Consider the following 27,336-nt stretch of genomic DNA (forward strand, 5'->3'; position numbering starts at 1 on the left):
ATGCTAGGCCTGGCTGGTGTCCCCTCCCTGGTCCAGTTTGTTGGTTTCCTCTTCCTGCCCGAGAGTCCTCGCTGGTTGGTCCAACATGGAGACAACCTGTGAATTGATCAATGGATGGATGAATGAATTGATGGATCTTCTTTTGTGTGCAGTTACAATTTTTAACAGTCCAGTAAATAACCCAGACTTGTCCTCTTGTTACAGATACATGTTAGGCCTGGCCGGAGTGCCCTCCCTGGTCCAGTTTATGGGTTTTCTCTTCCTGCCTGAGAGCCCTCGCTGGTTGGTCCAGCACGGAGACAATCTGATAGCAAAGAGCTTCTTATTGTGTGCAGTTACGATTTTAAACAGTTCATTAAACCAGACTTGTTCTCTTGTTACAGATACATGTTAGGCCTGGCCTGTGTACCCTCCCTTGTCCAGTTCGTTGGTTCCCTGTTACTACCAGAGACCTTTTTCTTTCGTGTGCAGTTGCGATTCTATACAGTTCACTAACCCAGACTTCTTATCTCATTTCAGATACATGCTAGGCCTGGCTGGTGTCCCCTCACTTGTCCAGTTTGTTGGCTTTCTCTTCTTGCCAGAAAGCCCCCGTTGGTTGGTCCAACATGGAGATAACCTGATGGCTAAGATGGTTCTGAAGAGGATGCGGGGCCTCGACAACGTGGATGAGGAATTTGAGCAGATCAAGCAGTCCTTTGAGGAGGAACAGCGCGAGAGAAAAGAGTCAGGTAAGTAGTATTTTTTTGGATATAGGAAAATTCTTTTTACACAACCAGCAAGTTCTTACATTGCTTATGTTTTGATGTCTCTCAGACACCTTCCTCAGAGCTTCTAACTGGAGTTCTGCTTCTCACCGCTATATGTAGCCGATATATATACATATAGCGGTGAGAAGTAGAACTCCAGTTGGAAGCTCTAACACAGGTGTCTGAGAGACATTGAAACGTAAGCAGTGTAAGTACCTGCTGGTTGTGTGAAAAGAATTCTCCTATAGTATATTCTACCAACCTGATGAAAATATTTTCGGAAGAATTTTTTTGCTTTGTTAAGTTGATTTCTTATTTTAATTTATTATCAAAGTGCGCCAAAAAGCAGCAACTCTAGCAACTGGATATGATTTTGGAAATGGTCATGAGACGTTTCAGACAACCAATGTCTTTCTTCAGTGGCACCGTCGCTGACAAAAGACACTGGGTTGGTTCAAAATGATGACAGTGTCAAACCTACATCTACATATTGTTAAAATGTACTTTCAAAAGAGAAAATTAATTACAGCTCTTGCCAGTCATCTGTAAGATTTGGTGTCAAACGTGCAAATGTTGGCATAACTGTTTAAACTTGAACTTGAAAACATTTCAACCGAAAGTTTTAGGAGTCTCTTTTTGGTGTGATAAACATTGTTTACTTTTGAATTTTTTCAAATTCATAATACAAGATTGTGTCGAATATTTCCTTAATTTGTGCTGTGATATACATGTACATGTACATTGTCTATTTTTTTTATTTTACTGTAAGACTCTATGTGATATTGCTTAAGTTGGTGTGTGTTTATTTATTTTGATCTTTTCGTCTTTGTGGCTGAAGTTCAGAGGAGTCTCTCTTCACCATCCCGAGGAAAGTTGGGTTAGTCAATATGTACTTCACTGGAGGTTGTGGTCTTATCACCAGGGTATTAAGGAATTAAGACAGGGTCTTAAGGAATTAAGACATAGCATGCATGTCTTAGAAACTAACACACTGTAGGGGCTGTATTAAGACACATCTCTTGGGTATCTTATTGACTTCAATGTGGAGGCATCTCTCCTGTATTCACAGCCTTGCCCTTGACCTACACAATATACATGTAACTTGAGGATGAAAGGAATTTCTTCCTGCATGTTCTAATACCCTTTCTGAAATTTTTGAAATCTGTCTCAAAACAATGTATTGCATAAGTTACCCTTTATACCATTTTGCAGGCCTAGGCATTTTTTTACAAAGGTTGCACAACAAAATCCCTACCCTGCAACTTTTGGATGAATGTTATATGGGGTCTACAATATAACATACTTAAAGTAAAGCCCGTTTCCATCCATGTGGGCTATTACCGGATGCCTATCACAGCTTGTACATACAATTAAAGAGTCTGTTGCAACTTAAATTGAGCTGCCTGTCGGGAAGAAGATTGCGCAGTTTTTACTTCAGCAGTCCTCAGTGCAACCTTGTGCTGTTCTGCACAATCCTACCAAAGTGCACATGCATGGGAAAAAGTTGCGGGAACCAGCAATTTTCTAGGAAGGCAATTGACGTGGCATCCGCAGTGGGACAGCGTGGAAATCGTTTTCTTGGAAAATTGTAGGGTGCTTTATAGCCTCAGCTGCTTTGATTTTCTGTCTTGTCATTTTGCAGGAAGCCACTGATTATATTGTATTTCAAACTGCTCTAGCCTGATTTAATCGCGCTTCTCAGGCCCGTGTTACATTGCGACTACAAGCTCCGGATAGCGAAGTTTGCCTTAGACTAAAACTGCCCCTTCTACAATCATGGAAAAAAGAGCTCTTTCACAAGGCCAATAAATTCCATCCTAAGGCCACACCAATTTAACTTCTTTCTTCACGGATTAGAAAATAAGCCTTCGTGCACTCAGTCTTACAGGGTGAATACAGTCATATTCATGTGTTCCTCCCTACCCTCTAGCTTTATGATGTGCTCTTGCTATAGTGTCTTGTAGAAATTCGAAAACCAAGAAATTAAATTGGTATGGCCTAATTTCTCTGCATTTACTATGAAAACTGCTCTACTCATTATCATTGATTATATTTCTGTAATTGCAGAGTGCAGAGATTATAATGTAGTTGTATTACACAGTGTCATTGTGTAAAGTTAGGGTGTTTGGCTTCTAGCCCAGAGAGTCCTCAGGTTTCGAGTCACCTGATATGTTCTGACATTGTGCCTTTGGGAAAGGCACTTAACACCAATTTTGTCAGATTATAGCAAAATACAGCTTCAGATCACAACAAAATTACTCAATTTGCATATCTTGCAGATTTGGAGACCACAAGGGCGAAGCCCTGTCACGACCCTACCGAAGTGTACAAGGGAAAACGCTCCGGGAACGTGCAATTTTCTCGGAAAACGATTTACGCGACATCCGCAGTGGGGCAGCGTGGGAATCGTTTTCCTGGAAAATTGTAGGGTTCAGCTCAGCTTCAGCTGCTTTGATATTCAGATCAGTCCTGTCCTTGTGCAGGAAGTCATTGATTGCATCTCTGTCATTACAGAGTTCGGAGATTGCAATAATTGTGATTTTGTACCTCCTGCAGTGTTGCTGCACTCAGGCCACGTCTCAATTTTTTTCCCGTTTCTCCCAAAAAGTTTTTCAAGCATATGCATATAGAAAATCTGTATAAACTAATATGAATTCCAAAGTCAAAGAAGAACAATGTGAAAAAAACAAAATGAAAAATGAGAACAGTATTTCTACACTAGTCTAAAACCTTCCACCTATCTTCACCAAACCCCAAAATAACAGAAACGGTAGCATCCTTAATCCGTCTTTTACTGCCTCAAAAAGTTGAACCGAATAAGATAGAATATAGAGTAACATTACTCTATATTTGTCATGTGTTCATTTATTTTGTAACTCTAATATTCTCAGTAACTCTATGTTCTATCTTATTCGGTTAATATTCAGATCAGTCTGTCCTTGTGCAGGAAGTCATTGATTGCATCTCTGTCATTAGAGTTCGGAGATTGCAGTTGTGATTTTGTACCTCCTACAGTGTTGCTGCACTTAGGCCATGTGATTGGTTCATATGGATGACGTCTAACTACGCATCAATTTTTGGCCGTTTCCACAAAAGTTTTCAACCATATGCATATAGAAAATCTGACAGTGTATACTGTAAATGCAGAAACTTTTACGGTGCTTTAATATTTGAAGAGCAGAAATAGAGTTTTCACCCTTAAGAGTGGTTTGGGTTTGGGATGTCCATTTTGCTCCCTTTTGCCCTCAAACTTAAGCTGAGTTCTTGGTTCCAATTAGTTGCTAATTGGAAGACCCCAGTTCAAGTCCCTGTCGTAGGCTTAGCCATCTCGGTAAGGGCTGCACCGTCTTTCACAAGGGATGTAAAAGTTGGGATCCTGTCTTGGAGGAGCTGCCTCAAGCATGTTAAAGGGGAAGGGCCAGCAAATGCTCCATGCAAAGACATACCCATCTTCAGAAACAGCAAGGAAACTGTTGTACATGTACCTTGTACAAAATTAATGTAGGTTGCTCAAGAGAATCAGTCAGAGACATTCAGATGTTGCTAAGATGATCTAATCTTGTGTAGAGTTAGTAGGTGTGGCTGTACATAAACGTCTGCTCAGTGCTGAGGTCTTGGTGCAAAGAGGATGGTAGTCTGGTGTGAAGTTACCTTGTTAGTCACTCGGCACTTAATTGTGTACATGTGGACTAGGCAAGGTGCATTGAAGAAGAGGGGTGTTTTTCTGACTAATGATATTACAAATATCACAACAGAAACTTTCTACCCTGTGTACCAAAAGGCACTACTTGGTTGACAACAACAAGAACAAGTCTCAATATGTTGCAGGTGTGAGGGGCCCTGTTCGTGGGCTGTGTAAACTATGTAATATGAAGCACGTCACCGGAACGTACTGCGCCTGCACGAACCCTGGTGGTTTGGGGCTTGGTTTGGTCAACGTTGCATTGAAATCCCGCTTGTTGCACAGTATATGTTAGAGACATGGTTTCATGTAAAACGTACACGGGATTTTACCCTTATATACGCACGCACTTTCTTAAATGCGGCCCTTTAGTAAACCGGGGGTTTAGCAAGGTTTAGCATGTCTGTACTTTTTGCGCAGGCGCAGTACGTTCCGGTGACGTGCTGTAATATGATATGTTGCAGGTGTGAGCGGCCCTGTGTAAACTATGTAATATGATCTGTTGCAGGTGTGAGCGGCCCTGTCGTCCTGCGTATGCTACAGCACCCCCCCACCCGCAGGGCGCTGTTCGTGGGCTGTGGACTGCAGATGTTCCAGCAGATAGCCGGCATCAACACTGTCATGTGAGTAACAATCAATCTGTCAATCAATCTGTCAATCAACCAATCTGTCAATCAATTAATCAAACAATCAATCAAACATCCAGCAGATAGCCGGCATCAACACTGTCATGTGAGTAACTGTCAATCTGTCAATCAATCTGTCAAACAATCAATCTATCAATCAATCTTCCAGCACATAGCCGGCATCAACACTGTGATGTGAGTAACTGTCAATCTGTCAATAAGTCAATTAATCAGTTAATGATTCTGTCAATCAATCTTCCAACAGATAGTCGGAATCAACACTGTCATGTGAGTGTCAATCAAGCATAATTGCTTTCAAATGTTACCTGTAAGTTAGTTTCTAGTTAAGTATATATTTTAAAGCATCCAAGAAGCAGCCATTTGAAACGCGAGGCCAAATGACCCTTTCCTTATCGTACACTGACATCTTGCTGAGATAGAACACGCTGTTTCCTGTATAAATTGCCCGGCTTACAGTCATACTTTTATGGCATTGTGAAGAGAACTGTATTTTGTAATCACTTCGGCAAACTGTGTGCACCAAGGTACAAACCTGGTCCTTACGCTTTGTAAGTCTGTGACCGGAGAGTTACCTCCGGTGACTATTAGTTTTGTCACTGTAACGCATGTTCACATCAGATTCTGTATGCGATATGTATGTTCCCGTTGTCACATTCGTATGTAGTTTGGCAGGTTACCTACGGTCACTTGTTTTCATTACGTTTTTCTTGTTTAGCATATCTTTGACAGCAACCAAGAACCAGCCATTTGAAAGAGCGTGGCCAAATGACCTTTCCCTTATCGTACACTGACATCTTGCTGAGATGGAACACGCTGTTTCCTGTATGAATTGCCCAGCTTACAGTCACACTTTTATGGAATTGTGAAAAGGACTGTATTTTGTAATCACTTCACAAAACTGATTGCACCACGGTACAAACTTGGTCCTTAGGCTTTGTAAGTCTGTGACCGGAGAGTTACCTCCGGCGACAGACTATTAGTTCTGTCACTGTAACCCATGTTCACATCAGATTCTGTATCCGTGTGTTCCCATTGTCGCATTCGTATGTAGTTTGGCAGGTTACCTACGGACACTTGTTTTCATTACTTTTTTCTTGTTTAGCATATCTTTGACAGCATCCACAAACCAGCCATTTGAAAGAACGAGGCAAACAACCCTTTCCTTATCATACACTGACATCTTGCTGAGATGGAACACGCTGTATCCCGTATAAATTGCTTGGCTTACAGTCGCGCTTTTGTGGCATTGTGAAGAGAACTGTATTTTGTAATCACTTCACAAAACTGATTGCACCAACGTACGAACCTTAGGCTTTGTAAGTCTGTGACTGGAGAGTTACCCCCACACGACAGACTATTAGTTCTGTCACTGTAACGCATGTTCACATCAGATTCTGTATATGTATGTTGCTGTTGTCACATTCGTATGTAGTTTGGCAGGTTAGCTACGGTCACTTGTTTTCATTACGTTTTTCTTGTTTAGCATATCTTTGACAGCATCCAAGAACCAGCCATTTGAAAGAACGAGGCAAACAACCCTTTCCTTATCGTACACTGACATCTTGTTGAGATGGAACACGCTGTTTCCTGTATAAATTGCCTGGCTAACACACAGTCGCGCTTTTATGGATGTCCTTCCGCCGGGAATGAATGGGCCCAATGCCGTTCCTTTCTATGGACAGCATATTCTCTCCTTGCATGATATTGACATGACATGTGGATAATACTTGAGATATGGAAGAGACTCAAAACTCAGTTAAAGAGGTTCAAAACATCCATTTATTTTGCTCATGGATGGCATAAAGATTATGGTAGGAAACGCAAAACTCCAAGAGGTGATCAGTCAAGATTCTATCGTTATATGTAACATAGCTTGGCTAATGCTTGCTTTCATCAATTTTGCTGGGGCTTTTCAGAAACTTTCATTTAACTTATCACACTTACTCTTTGTATTGGCTCAAAGGAACATACTGAACAAAAACCTTTAGTTAAACCTGACTTGATTAGCAAGTTCTTTGCTATCTAGATAATGAATGATGAAGATGACTTTAGATAGCAGCCGAGGGTATCATGATTGTGTTTTGCTTTGAGTGTTTTTATGAACCTGAAGAAGATATTCATGACGGACTGCGCGCGCAGTCTTTAGTCATTGAAGGTTTGTGTTGAGTGTCTTTTGAAATGGAAAGTTTCTTTACAGTGTGTGTTTGTAAGAACCTGAATAAGATATTCATGATAGATTGCAACTTTAAGGCATTGAAAGTATCTAGTGAGCGTCTTTGAAATGGAAAGTGTTTGGGAAATGAGAGTATTAGCCCAACACCTCCCAGCAGTGAATTCTTCACATCGAGTGAAGCAAATTTTCACAGCTGCAGTGACATGATTACTGGTTCTGCTGTGTCTTTGAAGTGTTAACATCACGTCGTCTTGCTGGGATCGAAAAATCAATTACTAGCTTCTAGATTTAAATTTAAAGTGACTTAAAATTAGGCTAGAACAACTCCTTTCCTTGGTTCCAGGACATTTCAAGTTAACTATGTCTGAGTAATACTATGTAATTTGTGAAAGACATCATGAAAGTTAAGGGAAGGGAAGATAAATTGAATTCAACTGACTATTGAATTCACTAGATAAAACTTTGCACCAAGGCGTAAACCTAGTCCGCTGGCTTCGTTTCTGTCATGCTCAAAGATTTTGAGTGAAGCATCCTCCTTAAGCAATCCGCAAACCAACAACTCGAACTGGTGTGTCCAAACGACCCTTCCCTTATCACTTACTGACATCTTGCAGAGATAGCACATGATGTTGCCTGTATGGATTGCCAGGCTAACAGTCAGGCTTTCACAGACATCTAAGACTTACAGTTGGATATGAATTGGTCTACTGCCGGCCCTTCAATATGCTCTTTCAAAATTTCTAACTTTCGAAAGTTATCAGCAAGATTTATGCACAAATCTTGTCCAAGCTAAAGATGACTTAAAACTGGGCCAGGCTTTAACCAGGTTGAATACAGCTATTAATTTAAATTGTTGGATTTGGGAATGAATAGGCCTACTGCCGTCCCTTCAGAATTTGCTCTTTCAGAATTTGTAACTTTCAAAAGTATCAGCAAGATTTATGCACAAAACTTGTCAGAGATAGAGGAGATTCAAAACTGACTCTTAAAAAGTCGTTTAGTGGTAGAATGATTGTATTTCATACTTAGTCTAACATCTTTCAGTTCAGTACTATTATTTAAATCCTAAGAACTTAATGATTATAATAAAAGCTCCTTAATATAAAAGATTTATGCAGACCAAATCTCTCTATTTTCTGCTTTGCACAACGATTGTATCCTTCTCAGCTTCTGCATGAGTGAAATAAATGGATGTTTTCAACCCGTTACAGTGAGTTTTTAGTCTCTTAATCTTGTGGAAGTTTCGTAGAACCTGATACGTCTTGTTGGTACTTTTAAAAGTTGGAAGAAAGAAGGAATCTTAAAGAAATGGCAGCAGGCCTATTCATTTGCAAGAGTGATACATACAAATGTATTCAACCATAAAGGCGTGTAAGCCGGGCAATTCATACAAGAAACAGTGTGTGCTATCTCAGCAAGATGTCAGTGTACGATAAGGGAAGGACTGTTACAACACACCATTACTGAAGATGTGAGAGATTTCAGTCATATTAAGCTTGGACAAGTTTTGCCCATAAAGCTCTTTGATACCTCAGTCAGAGAGTTGGAAGAAAGAGCAAATTCTGAAGAAACAGCAGTGGGCCTTATTCATTTCCAACTGTAAGAAAACCATAAAGGCGCGACTGTAAGCCAGACAATTCATACACAAGAAACTTAACAGTGTGCACTATCTCAGCAAGATGTCGCCGTGCGATAAGGGATGGGCTGCTATGACATGCACATGAGCTGCAAAGGATTTGTAACAAATGTGATACCTGTATCATGCATTGGCTTTTCTCCCGACTTCCTTCACATCAGTCTTTCGAATTTATACATAGACTGGCTGTAAAATATCTCAGCAAGATATCGTTGTGCGATAAGGAATACCTGCAGTATGTAGGTTGTTACACCATACCACTACAGTACTGTACACTAACACTATAGATGTGAAGGATTTGTAACAAATGTGCTTACCTGTATGGGTTGGCTTTTTTCCCACTTTCTTCATATCAGTGATCTGAATTTATACATAGACTGGCCGTAAAATACAGATCAACCTTCAATCTCAGCAACACATGCAGTCGTATAACCATGTTTCAAAGGGAAAGCTGGGATGTTGTGCTTGGTATCTGTAAAGTTGGCATCTATGATGGAAAAGGAAACTTTGTTTTGTATTTATTATTTCATTTGATCATTTGTAATACAATCTATTCCATTAGTATATTTCACATGATGATTTCAACTTATGTTATGCACATTTTTCGCTCACTTTAATTATTTATCATTATTATTTCTGCAACTTATTTCTGGGGGAGGCCAAAGAAAAGCCACATAGGCTCCTGCCCACCCCCCGCATGTTCTTCATCTCTGTATACACATTTGTTTTTAAGCCATGCTATTATGTGCGAATAAAGAAAGAAAGAAAGAAACTTTACACAGACCACCTCTTGGTGTTTGTGTGCATTACCAACAACCTTACTTCAGCAATTGATAAATACCTGTATTCAACCTGGTTAAAGTCAGTTTTGAGGCTCCTTTAGCTTTATCTGTGACAAGTTTTGTGCATAATGTCTTGTAGATACTTTTAAAAGTTGGAAGAAAGAATGAATCTTAAAGAAACAACAGTAGGTCTATCCATTTCCAACTGTACGACAACCATAAAGGCGTGTAAGCCAGGCAATTCATAAAAGAAACAGTGTGTGTTATCTCAGCAAGATGTCGTAGTGCGATAAGGGATGGGCTGCTATGACATGCACACCCTGTAACTGTGAAGGATTTGTAACAAATGTGTTACCTGTATCATGGGTTGGTTTTTCTCCATCTTTCTTCATATCAGTGATCTGAATTTATACATAGACTGGCCGTAAAATACAGAATCTGTCCTGATCAACCTTCAATCTCAGCAAGGCGTGCAGTCGTATAACCATGTTTCAAAGGGAAAACTGGAACGTCCTGCTTACCGGGTATCTAAATACGGCATCAATGTTTCTGTGACCTTACAAGAGAATTCACACAGACAACCTCTTGGTGTTTTGTGCGCATTTAATACTAACAATCTTACTTCAGCGGTTTATTAAAGGTCTTCATTCATTCATTCATTCATTCATTCATTCATTCATTCATTCATTAATAGCTGATTAATCCATTGGTGATTCTATGCATGTCTATATATTTAAAGTCACCAAAAACGAATGTGGAAGTAAACCCAACACAGAAAGGTAGCACAATTTATTATTACAATTCCTCATAGATACAGTAGCATTTAGTAATGCCTCTGTGTGGTTGTCAAGCACAACGAATGTGGGATTGAAACGTAACCCTAAAACCTCTCATCTCACTCAGAATTGAATGGATGATTGATACACATGTAGGCAATGCCAAGCATATAAAGCTTAAGTTTGAAAAGCCAGATTGCATACATTTGTATGTACTGTCAGTAGCACTTTTGTTACCCGATATTCCTCACAGCTACAGTCACAGTGATGTTATCGATGCCACTACTACAATTGTAATGGCACCTTTGTGGCCGCTGATATCAAGCATGACATTTGCACTTTCCCTTTGAAACGTAATCCTCTAGCTGCATGTCCTTCTGAGATTGAAAGGTATATATTCTATCTGTAGTTAGTGGTCTGTAAATCAAAAGTGTCCAGATATGAAGTATTAGGGAAAACCCCAACACATTAACAGCAGCACAGTAGCACATTCGTTTTAGATTTGTCACAGATTTCTTTTACATATCTCACAGGCCCAGCTACAGTGGCATTGTTCATGTCTTTATTTAATGTCTTGGTGATTATCAAAAATGGTATTCCTCCCTACCTTCGAAACGTAATCCTTTGACAGCATGTCTTGCTGAAATTGAAAGTTTGTTCAGAATCTGCACTCTGTAGTTTTCTCCAAGTTTGTTTAGAGGGAAAAAGGCCACCATTATCTATCACAAAATACTCACAGCTGCAGTATCATCAGGGTTGTAGCCAGCCTGAAATCATATTCTGTCCCCTCGATTTTGAATTCTATCAAGCGCTCATGGTGGGGGTCCAGGAGAGCATACTGGCCCTGTAATTTTTGAAATCTAGACCCTCTGAAACACTATTCCTGCATTTTGAAGTGAAAATTTTGCTGGTAGACTAAGTTGTTCGACAACATCTGTTTTGGTGAAAAATTACACAAGGGAGACAGTCTTCTTATATCTTTATATATTGATTTTTGTCACAGGACGGAATGGGCAAATTTTTTTTCCGTCCCCAGCTGCAAAATTCCGTCAAAGGACGGAAGGACGTGTGCTCAGGCTACAACCCTGAGCACCATTGATGCCTCTACATGATTATCAAGCATGACATATTGAACTTCCCTCCTCCCTTTGAAAAGTAAACCTCAGACCTACGACAGCACGAATTTGAAGTCTATGAATCTAAAGTGAGCGATGTGAAGTGATAATAGAAAAGCCCTGAGCACATTTCAGTAGTACATCTATTACAAATTTCTCACAGCTACCTTAGCCTTATTGATGACTACATGTATCAAGTGCAACATTCCCACTCTCCTTCAAAATGTAATCCTATGACAGCACGACTTGCTGAGATTGAAGATCAATTTTAATTCCTATAAGTCTAAAATGACCAATGTGAAGTGATAAGAGAAAAGCCCAACACATTTCAGTAGTACATTTATTACAAATTTCGTACAGCTGCAGTAGCATTATTGATGACTATCAAGCATGGCATTCCCAATTCCCTTTGAAATGTAATCCTACAACAGCATGACTTGCTGAGATTGAAAGTGAATTTGAATTCCTATCAATCTAAAATGAATGTGAAGTGATAAGAGAAAAGCCCAAAACATTTCAGTAGCACATTTATTACAAATTCCTCACAGCTTCCTTAGCCTTATTGATGACTATCAAGCGCAATGTTCCCTTTTTATATTTCAGCCATACATAGTATGGTGAAATATATTGTATTCGTAATGTTTCTTTCTTTCTTTCTTTCTTTCTCCTGTCAAATCTTCAAAGTGATTCATCTCCGCCGTTCCTGGACCGAATGACCTGAAATTTGGCACAGGGGTAGAATGGGCCAATACCTTGATGCTTTTTTCTCAGTTTTTTCATATCTGCCTCTAAAATGATTTTATTGAGATTTTTTGGTCAATTTTAGACCAACACTGTATATTTTGGCCCCTGTACCCTGGTATTACAACCAAATGAGCTGAAATTTGACAGAGATGTGCCTTGATAATGCTCCCATATAAATTCGATAACACTTTTGGTGTACAGTACAACAAAATGCTTATTTTTGCGATTTTTTGACCAATTTTTGACCAAAAAAGGACACTTTTGGCCCCTGTACCCTGGTATTACAACCAAATGAGCTTAAATTTGACAGAGATGTGCCTTGATAATGCTCCCATATAAATTCGATAACACTTTTGGTGTACAGTACAACAAAATGCTTATTTTTGCGATTTTTTGACCAATTTTTGACCAAAAAATGACACTTTTGGCCCCTGTACCCTGGTATTACAACCAAATGAGCTGAAATTTGACAGAGATGTGCCTTGATAATGCCCCCATATAAATTCAATAACACTTTTGGTGTACAGTACAACAAAATGCTTATTTTTGCGATTTTTTGACCAATTTTTGACCAAAAAAGGACACTTTTGGCTCCTGTACCTTGGTATTGCAATCGAATGAGCTGAAATTTGGTATAGATAGGCATTAGATACTTGGTAACAAGATTCAAGTAAAATTTTTGACATAAACAACTTTAAAATGATTAATTTTGGCACTTTTCTGAGGGGAAATTTGTTTTCTTTTGGCCTCCTGACGTGACCTTCCGTGACCCCGCACAGAGCCACACCTGTGCGCGTCAGCCGGAGAGTTAATTGAATCAAAGACCTAGCCAATCAGCGAAGAGGAGGCCAAAGGCTAATTAATATTCATAAGCGGGGCCTCATGATCCCGTATATAGCAGTGTTCCCGCCAGGGGGAGCGAAGCCCGCCTAAGGCTCTCGCATTTTAGACTATTCAGAAGGCTTTATATTGTATCAGTTCTTAGGGGCATATCTATGATAATCGCAGCAGTCACTTAACTTCTCTTCAGGAGTTTAGCTTAACACTATTTCAGGTCAAACCGTCAAAGGCAACTAAAAACAAACTTTAACGTTACTGAGTTCAACAGTACTTATAACTTGTTATCCGAAGTTGAAACGCTAGCGATGGTATTTTCGCTGCGCTGTTAGCTCCGTGCGACTGTTGTTGACGGTCTTATAACGGTATATTTTGCACCCCTGTACCCTGGTATGAGTAACATTTGGTATAGATAGGCATAAGATAGTTGGTAAAATGATCCAAGTAAAATTTTTGGCATAAAGTACTGTAAAAGGCTTAATTACAGCACTTTTTTTAGGGGAAATTGGTTTTCTTTCGTTCTCCATGCCATGACCTTTCGGACGTTCACCCCACAGAGCCGACATCTGCACCTGCGTCTAGCCGGCAGGAAGAGTTAATTCAATTAATGGTTCAGCCAATCAGCGAAGAGGAAAGCGAAGGCTAATTAATATTCATAAGCGGGACCACACAATACGTTAACTTGAAGACTCAGGCCGTACAGACTTCTCGCCAGGATTTTTTCAAAGCGTCGGACAGGGGTCCGGGGGCCGCCGAATGTCCCTGGCGGGGTCCAGGGGCAGGGCCACTGTGGGGGGGACCCAGGTGGGCGAAGCCCCCCCCCCCCCCGGAAGCTCTTGCATTTTAGACTATTGAGAAGGCTTCTTTTATCAGTTTTTTTAGGGCCATATCTACGATAATCGTAGCAGTCACTTACTTCTCTTCAGCAGTTTGACTTTAAAATATTTCGGGTCAAAGCTTCAAAGACAACTAAAACCTCATAAACAACAAACTTTACTTAGCTCAACAGTATACAAAAATATTGTACGGGTTGCCATCCTTAGTTGAAGCGCTTATTTATAGCGCTAGTATCTTCGCTGCGCCGTTAGCCGCCGTGCGACTTTTGTTGACGGTCTGATATCCCTACGTCGCCGCCTCGCTGATATTCCCACGGACATGTTTCAAGAAAAATACCCAGCAAAAAACGCTGTTCTGCGTCAAATTCTATTCTATAAAACATGTGGGACTCAGTGTTCCAGTCTAAATATTTTGTAGAAGCACCGCTGTAGGAAAGAAGGTCCAAGCAATGTAAAACATCACGTAGCATGAAGTTCGCTGTCAACTGGCACACAGCACATGACTGTTTGAAACTCTAAGTCTAATCAACAGCCGTGTTTGATTGATAGCCGGCGGTCCTTTGATGAAGTCGGCGAAAGGTGCGTTAGTTAGAAAATCTGCGTTTAGTTTTGATACGTAATTATAAGTTAGACAGTGGCGAGAATGATTATTTTCTCATCAATATTTCTCTTCAGAATTATTTGAACTTAATTGTACATCTAAACAATTGGCTTACCTGTGCAATGTTTATATGATTAATGATCAGTGTACTGAAATCATGTGTAACGTATGGCTCCTAGTCAATAGATCAGCATTTTTCTCTATAGTGACCACCTGTCTATAGTGGCCACATTTCCATCACTGGACTGGAACTTGCGAAAACTGCTGTATTTTCTCCAGAGCAAATGTATGTGTTCCTAGTGCTGTTGTTGTTTGACATAAACTTTGAACATTTAAATTGTAAGTAAAATAAGCCCAATAAAACACTCTCAGCGCCAGGGTATGAACAGACTGACCAGACAGACGAAAGAAATCCTCGAACAAGGTTCAATCGTATCTTCCGGGTCTGGCAGGACTGAGTTGTTAAACTAAAATAAGAATAGGCTCAATGGCTGATTGCATACAAAGTAAAACAGTTTAACAGTTTTACAGCTTGAAGAAAACAAACGCTCCTACAGTACCTGCACCTGCTTGATAATTATTAAATCGTATTCCCTACTTGAATAAAAAAAGTTCACTGCAATAATAAATGTACCCACATCACAAGGAGCTTATACTTTTTTAAACTTACACCTAGTTATCGTACTGAAAATTGTTAATGACATTACATGAAGTCATTCAACAATTTTCAGTCATGATGAAAATTTTCTGAATGGAAGGTGTGATTATTGTCATTTTCTGAAAAATAGAAGCAAGCTCTGTCTTTACCTGGAATCAATTCACAATACCAGTCCACTTTGGGGGATAATGTACTGTTAAGAGGATGTTCCATTTTTGCTCAGGGGTGATTTGGAACAGTCCAATGTTGCGTGGGAAGGGGTATGGCTGAAATATGCTGTATTTGCTCTTAAGCAAATGTCGGCCTTTCTAGTCTTTGTAATGTAATCCTACGACAGCACAACTTTCTAAAATTGCATTGCCAAGTAAGAGGGAATTTTCACAAATTTGAATTTGAATTCAAAGTCTATGAATCTAAAGTGACCAATGCGAAGTGATAAGAGAAAAGCTCAACACGTTTTGGTAGTACATTTTTTACAAATTTCTAACAGCTTCAGTTAGCCATATATCTAGGGCAACATTCCTACTTCCCTTTGAAATGTAATCCTACAATAGCACGACTTACTGAGATTGAAAATGAATTTAAATTCTGATGAATCTAAAGTGACAAGTGTGAAGTAAGAAATAGACAATCCCAACACATTTGGGTAGCACATTTATTACAAGTTTCTCACAGCTTTCTTAGCCTTATTGATGACCACGAGCGCAATGTTCCCACTCTTTGAAATGTAATCCTATGACAGCACGACTTGCTGATATTGAAAATGAATTCAAAGTCTGTGAATCCAAACTGACACCAATGTGAAGTAAGAAGTAAAAAGCCCAACACCTTTTGGTACTACATTTATTACAAATTCCTCACAGATGCAGTAGCCTTATTGATGACCATCGAGTGTAGCGTTCCCCCTCTCCTTTGAAATGTAATCCTACGACAGCTGAGATTGAGGAGGTGATAGCCAGTAGATGGCAGCATCATCCATCTTGTAGACCTTCACAGTTCTTAAATGTGCTACAAGTCTGGGAAGACGTGAGAAGAGTAGACAGCTGCGCTGTCTTAAGTGCAGATTAATCTAATTTGAAGCTCGGCTGATGGCAGTTTGTAAGATTAGTGTCTTAGGAGGACTCACACCAAAATGTGGTCGTCTTGAAGATAAAACATCAAAGCCCCTGAAGACAGGTTGTGCTGCTAGATCCCCAGGGCTTTTAACTCAACAGTTGCTGATTACAAAAGTAACTGATAGTATAGAAATGCATTCAAATATTTCTATAGCTTGAAGTCAGATTTTCGAACCCAAGAAACCTTTAACTCCCTGTGTCTTGGGCTCCCTGCCTCACGACCCATTATCAAAATTCCTATCTATCCCAGGGAAAGACTTTACAAGGCTTGGAAGTTGATGTCAGTCTCCGTCTCGGTTGAGGGAAGATTGATGGGCTCTGATGTAAATGGCCTCTTTCACTCCCCTGAGAAAGTAATCCTTACCGATACCACCCTTTGCTGATGTCACACTTCTGGTCTAGATGTGTGACGTAGGCTTTGGGTCATTTCAACTTGATAAGGATCAGAGGACTGATTGAAAGCTTGTTAGTAAGTGCTTAATTTTGTGTACAGACCAGAAGTGTGACATCAACAAGCAAAGGGTCAAAGGTGCTTGGAAGTCAGTATCAGTAAGGATTACTTTCTCAGGGGAGTGAAAGAGGCCATCTACATCAGAGTCCCTCAACCGAGACGGGGGCTGATACCGACTGCCAAGCACCTTTGATCCATTGCTGACGTCACATCTGGATTTGTGAGGTAGGCTTTGGGTCATTTCAACATGTAAGGTCCAGAGGACTGATTGACTTGATAAGTACTTTATTTTTGTGTACTAATTTAAGGTATCTTTTTTACATACTTAGGTACTACTCAGCCAGCATCATAAAGATGGCAGGTGTCCAGGACGACTCCATGGCCATCTGGCTGGCAGCCGTCACCGCCTTTGTGAACTTCCTCTTCACAGCTGTGGGGGTCTACCTGGTGGAGAAGGTGGGGAGGAGGGTACTGGCTCTGGGCAGCATGGCAGGTAAGGGAAAGCAGGGCTCGAAATAGCTTTTTCTGCATACATTTTGTACCTGCACTGATGCAGGTAACATTGAAAATTACCTGCACCAGACAAAGTTTACCTGCACCACTCTGAATTTGGCAAGTATGGATTATACTAAAATTGTGCAGACCTTACCTTAGACTTAAGTTCCTCGTAAAATTGTGCAGGAACCATTGCTATTTGTTCTTTTATACTTAATTGGTGGTAACAGTTAATGCAGCTAATAACAATGCATTATACACCTGCATCATAAGACATTTACGTAAAAAAAACAGTAAATAGACCTGTGCAGGTTAGGTGCAGGTAGACACCAGAAATACCTGTACAGCTCAAATTTTATTTACGCACTAACCTGCATATGCAGGGGGTATTTCAAGTCCTGGAAAGTGGCATCAAACCTGTGTAGCTCAGTGAACTGTTTAACTAAGTAGTAATACTATTCAACTGGTTGTGGCAGAGAAGATAGATGCTTCGTACAGTATCTACAGGTTCATTGCACCATACCTGTACATAGTTATGAGTATTTTATGACCAGAGTGAGTATAGGAATAGTTTTGTTTTACATCTGTTGAAAACTTCCCAAACATAGTTCAATAGTTGAAAGTCAGGAGAAACACAACCACTATAAGTGTGTATCCTCCCATTTTTCCTAGTCAGAAAGTTTCTAATTGCTTTCAATTGGAGGATATATATCTGGCAGGTTTCCTTATTGCTAATTAGGGACTTTGGTTACAATGAATTTCTTATGCGTCTCATGCTTTATTAATCAACACTCCTATGACGAGAGCATATTGTATATAGCAGATACCAGGCTGGCAGTAGCCTGGTATCCAGCCGTATTATAGCTACCGAGTCTCTTCTGCGGAGAGGACAGAAGAGAGTAGGAAGCTATAATACGGCTGGATGCCAGGATAGGCTGGCAGGTCCTTGTGTTTCTGTGGGTAGAGTAGTTGGTCATGGATATTAGCTATGTTTTCATTGGGTTTTGCATACATGTATGTGTCTTGCAGGTGTGTTCCTGAGCCTGTTGGTTTTAGCCATTGCATTCTGGTTCTCAGCCCAGTACTCCCCTCCCATCACCTACCTACCTGCACACGGTGGCAACGTCTCACAACACTGCAACTCATACAAGTAAGTACTCCCCTCCCAACACTGCAACTCATACAAGTAAGTACTCCCCTCCCATCACCTACCTGCCTGCACACGGAGGCAACATCTCTCAACACTGCAACTCATACAAGTAAGTACTCCCCTCCCATCACCTACCTACCTGCACACGGTGGCAACGTCTCACAACACTGCAACTCATACAAGTAAGTACTCCCCTCACAGTGCTGTAACTCATACAAGTAAGTACCCCCCTCCTAGTGGCAACATCTCACAGCACTGCAACTCATACAAGTAAGGAAGGCATTCACTATGTCTGAGAACTGAGTATCATATTTTCACCCTTGCATCTTGCTGCTTTGCTAACAGAAGAACTGAAAAATTGGCAAATTCAATTGTCTACTATACACTGTCAGTCAAACTTGTTCTAACGACCACTTGCACGAGATGACCATTGCCTTAAGACGACCGCTTTTTGACAGTCTCAAAATTTTCCCCGTAGACATAAGCATTAAGCTACTTGCCAAAGGCGACCACTTGCATGTAGCAACTGTGACCACCCCTATAGTCAGGGCCGCATCCAGCCAAAATATTGCCTAAGATGACCGCATTATTTTCATGGGTGTAGCGACAATGATTTTTGATAATACGCCCGGAAAATCCCGGTAGAATCTGCATGTTTTGGGTTGTGTTTTGGCGCATAGGAAAAAACAAACATGGCACCTACTTGAATGCAGAAATGTGACTGACTCTATATCCCCCCTCATCACGCATGTTCCCTGTAGGACCTGTAACCAGTGTGCGATGGACGACGACTGTGGATACTGCTTCAGTCTGGACTCAAACAACTCAGTAGCTAACGGCTCCTGCGTGCCCTCGGACGCCGGGCGATGGGACACGTTTGCCAGAACCGGTCGATGCGCGTACACCAACGACACAACAGATCACCATGCGGCGGGAGTAAGCTGGGCGTTCAACTACTGCCCATCCAGCTACTCTTGGCTTGCCATCCTGGGGCTGGTCCTGTACCTCATGTTCTTTGCACCAGGTGAGGCTGCGGTTGACTAGAATCTAACAGAACATTGTAACTACATGTAATGGAGGTAGGTTCGGTACAGTAACTGTATCACAGTCATATACTTTGAACTGTGTGAGGCTGCTACACTGTTGGCAGAACATTGTAACTTTGTAACACATAAAAACAGTTTACCAGCTATTTGAAAAGAAATCAACATGTATCATTTAATGTGTTGTGATTCAGGAATGGGTCCCATGGCATGGACCATTAACTCAGCTGTTATGGTGAAGATGTAGTTGAGTAGAATCTACTTCAGGTCCTGTAATTCTACTCCCTGCTACATAACCTTAGTAGTGGCAAACAATTCAAATTTGTACCATATGGCTGGTGTAGTGGGTTGAAGGTTAGAAGATCCCCATTCACTGATAAACCATATATTGTGCTGTGCTACAGGAATGGGTCCCATGCCGTGGACCATCAACTCCGAGATCTACCCCCTCTGGGCTCGCAGCACCGGCAACGCCTGCTCAGCTGCAACCAACTGGGTCTTCAACCTCCTGGTCTCCATGACGTTTCTGACATTGACCGAGACTCTAACCAGGCCAGGTTTGGAACTTCATTGTTTGTTTCTTTGTTTGATGAGTAAACAACTTCAACCTCCTGGTCTCCATGACGTTTCTGACATTGACCGAGACTCTAACCAGGCCAGGTTTGGAACTTCATTGTTTGTTTCTTTGTTTGATGAGTAAACAACTTCAACCTCCTGGTCTCCATGACGTTTCTGACATTGACCGAGACTCTAACCAGGCCAGGTTTGGAACTTCATTGTTTGTTTCTTTGTTTGATGAGTAAACAACTTCAACCTCCTGGTCTCCATGACGTTTCTAACACTGACCGAGACTCTAACAAGGCCAGGTTTGTTACTTCTTAGTTTGTTTGTTTGTTTGATGAGTAAACAACTTCAACCTCCTGGTCTCCATGACGTTTCAAACACTGACCGAGACGCTAACAAGGCCAGGTTTGTTACTTATGTTTGTTTGTTTGTTTGTTTGATGAGCAAATATCTTCAACCTCCTGGTCTCCATGACCTTCCTGACACTGACGAAGACTTTGACAAGGCCGGGTTTGTGTACTTGTTTGTTTATTTGTTTGATTATTTGTTTGTTTGATGAGGCTCAGAGATCATTGTTTATAGATTTACAGAAGTTGCAAAGATAGGTGAGGTGGATACAAGCTTTATTTGTGTGTTTTTATTAATTTATAACGATGTTTACAAATAGATAAACTTAACATACATGGGACAGTTATGGAACACTCACACCACATAAATACGTTAAAAAGTGAAATGCAAATTCTTTGGGTTTAGACATTGAAAATGGAGATGGACATCAGTGTAACCTTGGATCGATGTGTTCAAAAATTAGTATTTTCTTAGAATTATCGTAGAGTGGAATGTGTTATCACTAAGCAGAGTAGGGACATCTTCACTGGATAGTTTTAACTAACACTAGATGTGCAAAGGTTAGATGTATAGGTAATATAAGATGCATAGTGTAATATAACCAGCTGCTGCTATGCCACTTGCCTGCAAAGCTGGTGTGTTATGCTGAAGGATGGATACAGATGCTCAGATACAGATGATCCATTTTATTTCAGAATACAGTATCTGGACGGAGGCCAATGATGATGATGACAGTATCTGTCCACTGTGATACATGAACCAAGCAATTGCATTTGTTTGGCTTACGTTGTAAGTTAAGAAATGATAACAGCTTGCTTACAGGAAGAGGAATGTAATAACCTGAGAGGCTTTGTACAAAACATACTCAAAGTTTACAACAAGGCTTTCTGACTGCCTGAGGGCTGCTATTTTACGGGATTTCCTTAGAACTGTGATAATTTTTCTGCCTTTCTCAAAGTGCCGTAACTTTCAGGGATTCTCTACTCCAATGTCTAAGAGGACGGTTGAGTTAAGATAAGGACAACTCTTGTAATATAAGTCCGCTGGGTATGCTAAGACTGCCGCTGTAAATAAAGCACAAAAACATTGATTCTAAAGAGCTGTACTAAATCCATGTTTAAAGTGTTTGCCTTGCATTTGGTAGGTAGTGATTTTTTATCCCCGGCCGAGTCATACCAAATACTTTAAAAAAATGGTACATGCTGCTTTCTCTGCTTAGCACTCAGCATTTGGGAAATTAGTATGAATCAAAGTTGAACACACACCACTACAAAATTAACCCCCTGCTGTAGTGATTGCACAAAGTTGTGTGGCCCAGGGCTACTGAAATGGAGATGGGCGCCGCACTATTCACTATTAGCTCCGGGAAGGACTTGGAATTTTGATTAGAGCAAGCTGAAGTCTATTTTATGTTATGGCAACCTGTACTGCCAGGATCACATTTTACAGGAAGGAAAAGTCTGATGTACATGTACATTTGTATATGTACTGTACAGTGGTGGTGCTTGTGTGCTTTCTTCAAGCTGAAAACTTAAGATCATTCTTTTTGTTATGTATTAGCCCTTATCTTTACCTCAGACTTTTTGCAATTTAAAAAAAAAAGATTTACTTTTTTGGCTCTGTTGCTCCATATTTATTCTGGAAAAGATCTGAGAACCAGCAAACTTAGCACAAAATTTAGAATATACAGGGTAAAAAATCTTAGATTCATACAGTTACAGTAAATAGATATTACATTGATTACTTTACATTATCCATTTTACATTTTTATGTATGTTGTGTTCTTATTCAATGTATTCAATTTGTTTCATAACTCATATCTATATTTCTGCGATGAGGGCTTTATATAGTTACTTTTTGCCCAATCCTCAACAAGTAAATGTGCTTGAGATAAAATACATGACATTGTACAATTAGTTACATTTTGCAAATGCATTGTACAACTCTAAATGCAAATATTGTTAACTTAAAGAGAAAACATTTCATGCATTGTATGACTCTAAATAATATTATGACAATGACAATGATGTTTATTGCATGCTCATGCCCCATTGGGGCTAAATGCATTACGTTTGATATAAAGTTAAAGGTAAACAATGATATATCCTAATTATAACTATTTTCTACATGCTTCGCCCCTCCTCTTAAAACATGAGTAAACGAACTTACACAGTTCTTCCAATACGTCATAGTTAGTTGATGTCATCAGATATTTAAACAAGTCTACCTTTGTTAGGTGTGTATATTTCCCTTTTACACGTTTGACATTCACAAGGCTATTACGCATATCATTGTACAGAGAACACTCTAGCACAAAGTGCATTTCATTTTCTATATATCTGTCATTCTTATTACAAAACATGCATATTCTATCGTCAGGAGGAGTTCGGGTGTATCTGCCAGCTTCAATTTGCAGTGGGTGATCGCTGATCCTTAATTTAGTCATGGCTCGGCGATAGCTAAAATTTGTTATCTCAAGGTACTTTTCTCTTTCATAGGTAAGCTTGAATTTTCTGTAGGTTCTTAACTTATTACCTTGGTTTTCCTTCATGCCAGGAGAATTCATTTCGGAGTAAACATTTTGAACAAAGTTGTCTTTCAGTCTTTGGTTTACTTCGGACTGAGCGAAAGATGTGTTGCGATCACTGTTAATCAAAAGATAGGCAAAACCAGACTCCTCCAGGATTTTACTAACATTGGAAAGCCAGCATGGTATGTTGCGACTGTGTAAGTCCTGCTGTACAAGAAAAGCTTCAAATTGTAGGCTATTGCTTGGCACTTCTTTAACTAATCTTTTGTAGTATGAATACAATCTAGTATATATTTCGATCCACAGAGGATATCTGCCTAGTTCTGCCCTTGTTGCAAGATTACTTGAGTTTTTTCTTACGCCTAATAACGACTTACAAAACTTCAGATGAACTTGTTCAATGGGTGACTTATCATTTAATCCGAATTTGCCCCATACCTCTGCACCATAAGTCAATATTGGGACAACGCAGGCATCAAATAATTTACAATATACTGAAATTGAAGGATTGGTTTCTCCTAGTGTTGTTTTAATACTGAACAGAGCTCTTAGCGCCTTCTTTTGTAGTGTTTTTATTGCCGTTGTGAAGTTGCAACCTGTTGTAAACACCACTCCTAAATAGCAGTATGAAGAAACTATCTCTTTGTCTTCGTTGAGTATATGAAATTTGAGATTTGAGAACATATGACCCTTTTTGTTAAATACGATTATTTTTGTCTTATGTATATTAACTGATAATTTCCATTTGTTGCAATAGAGACCTAGTTTATCAATTGCATTTTGAAGGCCATTTTGGCTAGTTGAAAGTAGGACGAGGTCGTCGGCATAAAATAAACTTGATACTTCGGATGTATTTAGGAAGGGCGCATCAAAATCTCCTGTATTCAGTTCGTCTGCTAAGTCACTGATATACAGGTTAAATAGTGAAGGACTTAGAACACAACCTTGCCCCACTCCTCTTTTGACAGGCAAATTTTCACTTAAACCTATATTTGTTTTCACACTCGCTGCGGATTGACTATATAAGCTTTTTAGCATATCGAAAAATCTACTGGAAATGCCTTTTGATTTGATGTAATTATGGGTATTATTAAGATAAGATGCAATCAGCTACATTTTGTACATGCATTGTACAACTCTTAATGTGAATATTATTAAGATAAAATACAATCAGCTACAAGTTTTATAATATTGTACAACTCTACTTCTGATGTTTCCATCCACTGTAGGACATACATTATTAGCTCAATCAGCATAAAAGACATAATATGTTTTACAGTAAACAATTGCTATATCTGCAGTACATGTAGATAGGGAAAAACTTTAACTAAATACAATGCATCAGATATACCAAGATGCACCTTAGACACTTTAAACTTGATTATACTAGGATTTTGGTCAATCCAAATTTCAAATCTTGACATTTCTGCCTAAAATATGTATGACTACTGACTACATGTTTATCTGAATTAATGTACATGTAAAAGAGTAAAAGATGTAGGCTAAATGTTTCAAGTCTTGTATATATTATATGTATTGACCACCAATCTACATATGTCCAAACTGTTCATACATATTCCTGCATAATCTAAAATCCAGTGTTGCTGACACCATACAGGCAACTGTCTAGTACAGCTCATTATCGTCAGCTTGTTTAGGATATACATAATATCATACTAAACATGTAAACATTAGTATCTAATTAGGCTGAGGAACAGGACATGACAAGCAAGACTTCAACAAAGTTCAACAAAGGACAAATTTCTCTTTTTGGAGTATTGTTATTCGTAATTCTACATCACAACTTTCAAACTTGCAGCCTGATATCATGCTTGCATTTGTGCTTAGTACTTGGACTGGAGAAAATGAAATGCAGCATTTTGAAGCCTTTGGACCAGGCACTGTAAGTTGTGTTTGGTATGGCTTTAATTGAGGAAAAACTTGTTTTTGTGGAATCATGGGTCATGATTCAGAAGGGATGTGTAGGTATGCTGCTGCTCAAGGGTTTCTTTCCTCAGCTGTTGGTAATGGTTTGTATCATTAGCACCATGGACAGCTGCTGGATCATTCTGGTTATCAGCCTGTGTCTGGTTATCAGCCTGTGTCTGGTTATCAGCCTGTGTCTGGTTATCAGCCTGTGTCTATTTATCAGCCTGTGTCTATTTATCAGCCTGGGTCTTGCTATCAGCCTGTATCTACTTATTGGCTGACTCATCATCATTCTCATCCAAGATAATCTGCGGGGAAGCTTCAGCATCTTCAGCAGCTGCAATCATCTGGCTATTCTGATATCCGTTTGGCTGTAGCTGATTATATTCAGTAACTACAAAAGACATGTGATCACCTGAATCCATGATCACCTGTGCAACTGTTTGGGCATCGCTGGAAGTTACTGTCACCTGGCTGTTTTCCTAATTGTGGGGCTGACGATTATCTTCTTCTAAGACATATCCATCGTCATCCATGACTACCTATGGATTATCAACACCATGGACAGCTGCTGACACATTCTTTTTATCAGACATGTTTGTAAGGGGGATTTCATCATTGTCATGCTCAGTATGTAGTCTTTGTGCTGGAGTAATTACATCAGCATAATCATCTTCATCTGAATTTGAGCCTGAATGAGGTACACTAGATCTCTTCTTGTGCCAGATTGTGAGAATGATGGTAGCAAGTAGGACACAGCCAACTACTGCACCAGAGATGGAGCCAACACGTCCAGTCAAGGAGGAGGTGTCAGTAGGCTGAGTAACTGAATATGACGTTACCGGTGCCATGGTAGCAGTTGTGGGAATTTTGGGTTGGACAACAACAGACAGTGTGGCAGAGGCTGAGCCAACAAAGTTTGCTGCAATACAGATGTACAAACCAGCATCTGCTGCAGTAACATTGGCTATGGTGATGGTACCGTTCACATCCACAGTCAGCCTCCTCAATTCAACAGTTACACCCTGTCCAGATGGGCGGATGACTGTGATGTCTGGTGTGGGGATTCCTGAAGCTTCACAGACCAAATGGAGAGTCTCCCCCTCTATTACTGTGTTATTGTCACCCCTCCCAAACCTCGCTATTGTTGGCTCTTCACAGTCTGACATCAAATCTTCAGGACTGATATCTTTGAGCTTTTGCCCATGGAAGTTGCTGGGTCCTTCACATGTGATCTGTTTTTCAAATGAATGAGTCCCAGACATTTTGAAGGGAAGCATCCTACAGTCACACTGCCAGGGGTTGTTGTGAATGCTTACAATCCAGATTGATCTCAGTTCTGCAAAAATCTCTGCTTTTAGGACTGCAAGTCTGTTCTGATCTAGGAACAAAATATTAAGATGTGGTGTTGAATTGAAAGTTGCAGCTTCAATATCACTGATCTGATTACTGCGCAAGAAAAGTAACTGCAAGTTTCCCAGCCCTGTAAACATGTCAGATCTAAGGTTTGTTAACTTGTTATGATTCATGTACAATTTTCTCAGTTCTGGTGTTGAATTGAAAAATCCAGCCTGAATATCACTGATCTCATTATTGCCCAGCCAAAGCACCTGCAAGTTTCCCAGCCCTGTGAACATGTCGGAGCTAAGGTTTGTCAAGTTGTTCTCTTTTAAGGATAAGCTGGTCAGTTGAGGTGTTGAATTGAAAGTTCCAGCCTGAATATCACTGATCTCATTACTGTCTAAGTCAAGGTCCTCCAAGTTTCCCAGCCCTGTGAACATGTCGGAGCTAAGGTTTGTTAAGTTGTTCTCATTTAACGATAAGCTGGTCAGTTGTGGTGTTGAATTGAAAGTTCCAGCCTGAATATCACTGATCTCATTATTGTGCAGCCAAAGGATCTCCAAGCTTCCCAGCCCTGTAAACATGTCAGATCTGAGGGTTGTTAACTTGTTTGCATGCAGGGTCAAATTTGTCAGATATGGTGGTGAATTGAAAGCTCCAGCCTGAATATCATTGATCTCATTACTGTGTAAGTCAAGGGTCTTCAAGTTTCCCAGCCCTGTGAACATGTCAGATCTGAGATACGTCAACTTGTTATTCCACAGGGACAAACCTCTCAGTTGTGGTGTTGAATTGAAAGTTCCAGCCTGAATATCACTGATCTCATTATCACTAAGGTTAATCGTCTCCAAGTTCCTCAGCCCTGTAAACATGTCAGATCTGAGTTTGGACAGGATGTTCTCATCAAGATCCAAATATTTCAGATCTGACAAGTTATATAAAGTTTGACTTTTGATTGTTGCAATATGATTGTTCCATATATATAGACGTGTCAAGTTCCCATACCGTGAGAAATCAGACTGACTTAATGTTGTGATTAGATTGTTCTCCAAATCAAGTTCAGTGATGCCTGTTGGCAGGTTCTGAGGAACACTGGTGAGGCCCCGGTTCCTACAGTCAGCAGTAGAACCTCTA

General features: G+C 40.1%; 1 protein-coding gene across 1 annotated transcript in view; it reads left to right on the forward strand.

Moving 5' to 3' along the window:
• Positions 1 to 27,336, forward strand: part of LOC118416369 (proton myo-inositol cotransporter-like) — a 61,737-nt gene that overhangs the window by 17,190 nt on the left and 17,211 nt on the right. The window contains exons 3-9 of the mRNA XM_035821463.1: positions 520 to 731; positions 4,940 to 5,054; positions 17,132 to 17,295; positions 18,327 to 18,447; positions 18,485 to 18,556; positions 19,209 to 19,471; positions 19,895 to 20,047. Of these exons, the coding sequence (XP_035677356.1) occupies positions 520 to 731; positions 4,940 to 5,054; positions 17,132 to 17,295; positions 18,327 to 18,447; positions 18,485 to 18,556; positions 19,209 to 19,471; positions 19,895 to 20,047 (1,100 nt within the window). The remainder of the gene's footprint in view (positions 1 to 519; positions 732 to 4,939; positions 5,055 to 17,131; positions 17,296 to 18,326; positions 18,448 to 18,484; positions 18,557 to 19,208; positions 19,472 to 19,894; positions 20,048 to 27,336) is intronic.

The sequence above is a fragment of the Branchiostoma floridae genome, chromosome 5 (genome assembly GCF_000003815.2).
Source record: "Branchiostoma floridae strain S238N-H82 chromosome 5, Bfl_VNyyK, whole genome shotgun sequence".
Lineage (NCBI taxonomy): Eukaryota > Metazoa > Chordata > Leptocardii > Amphioxiformes > Branchiostomatidae > Branchiostoma > Branchiostoma floridae.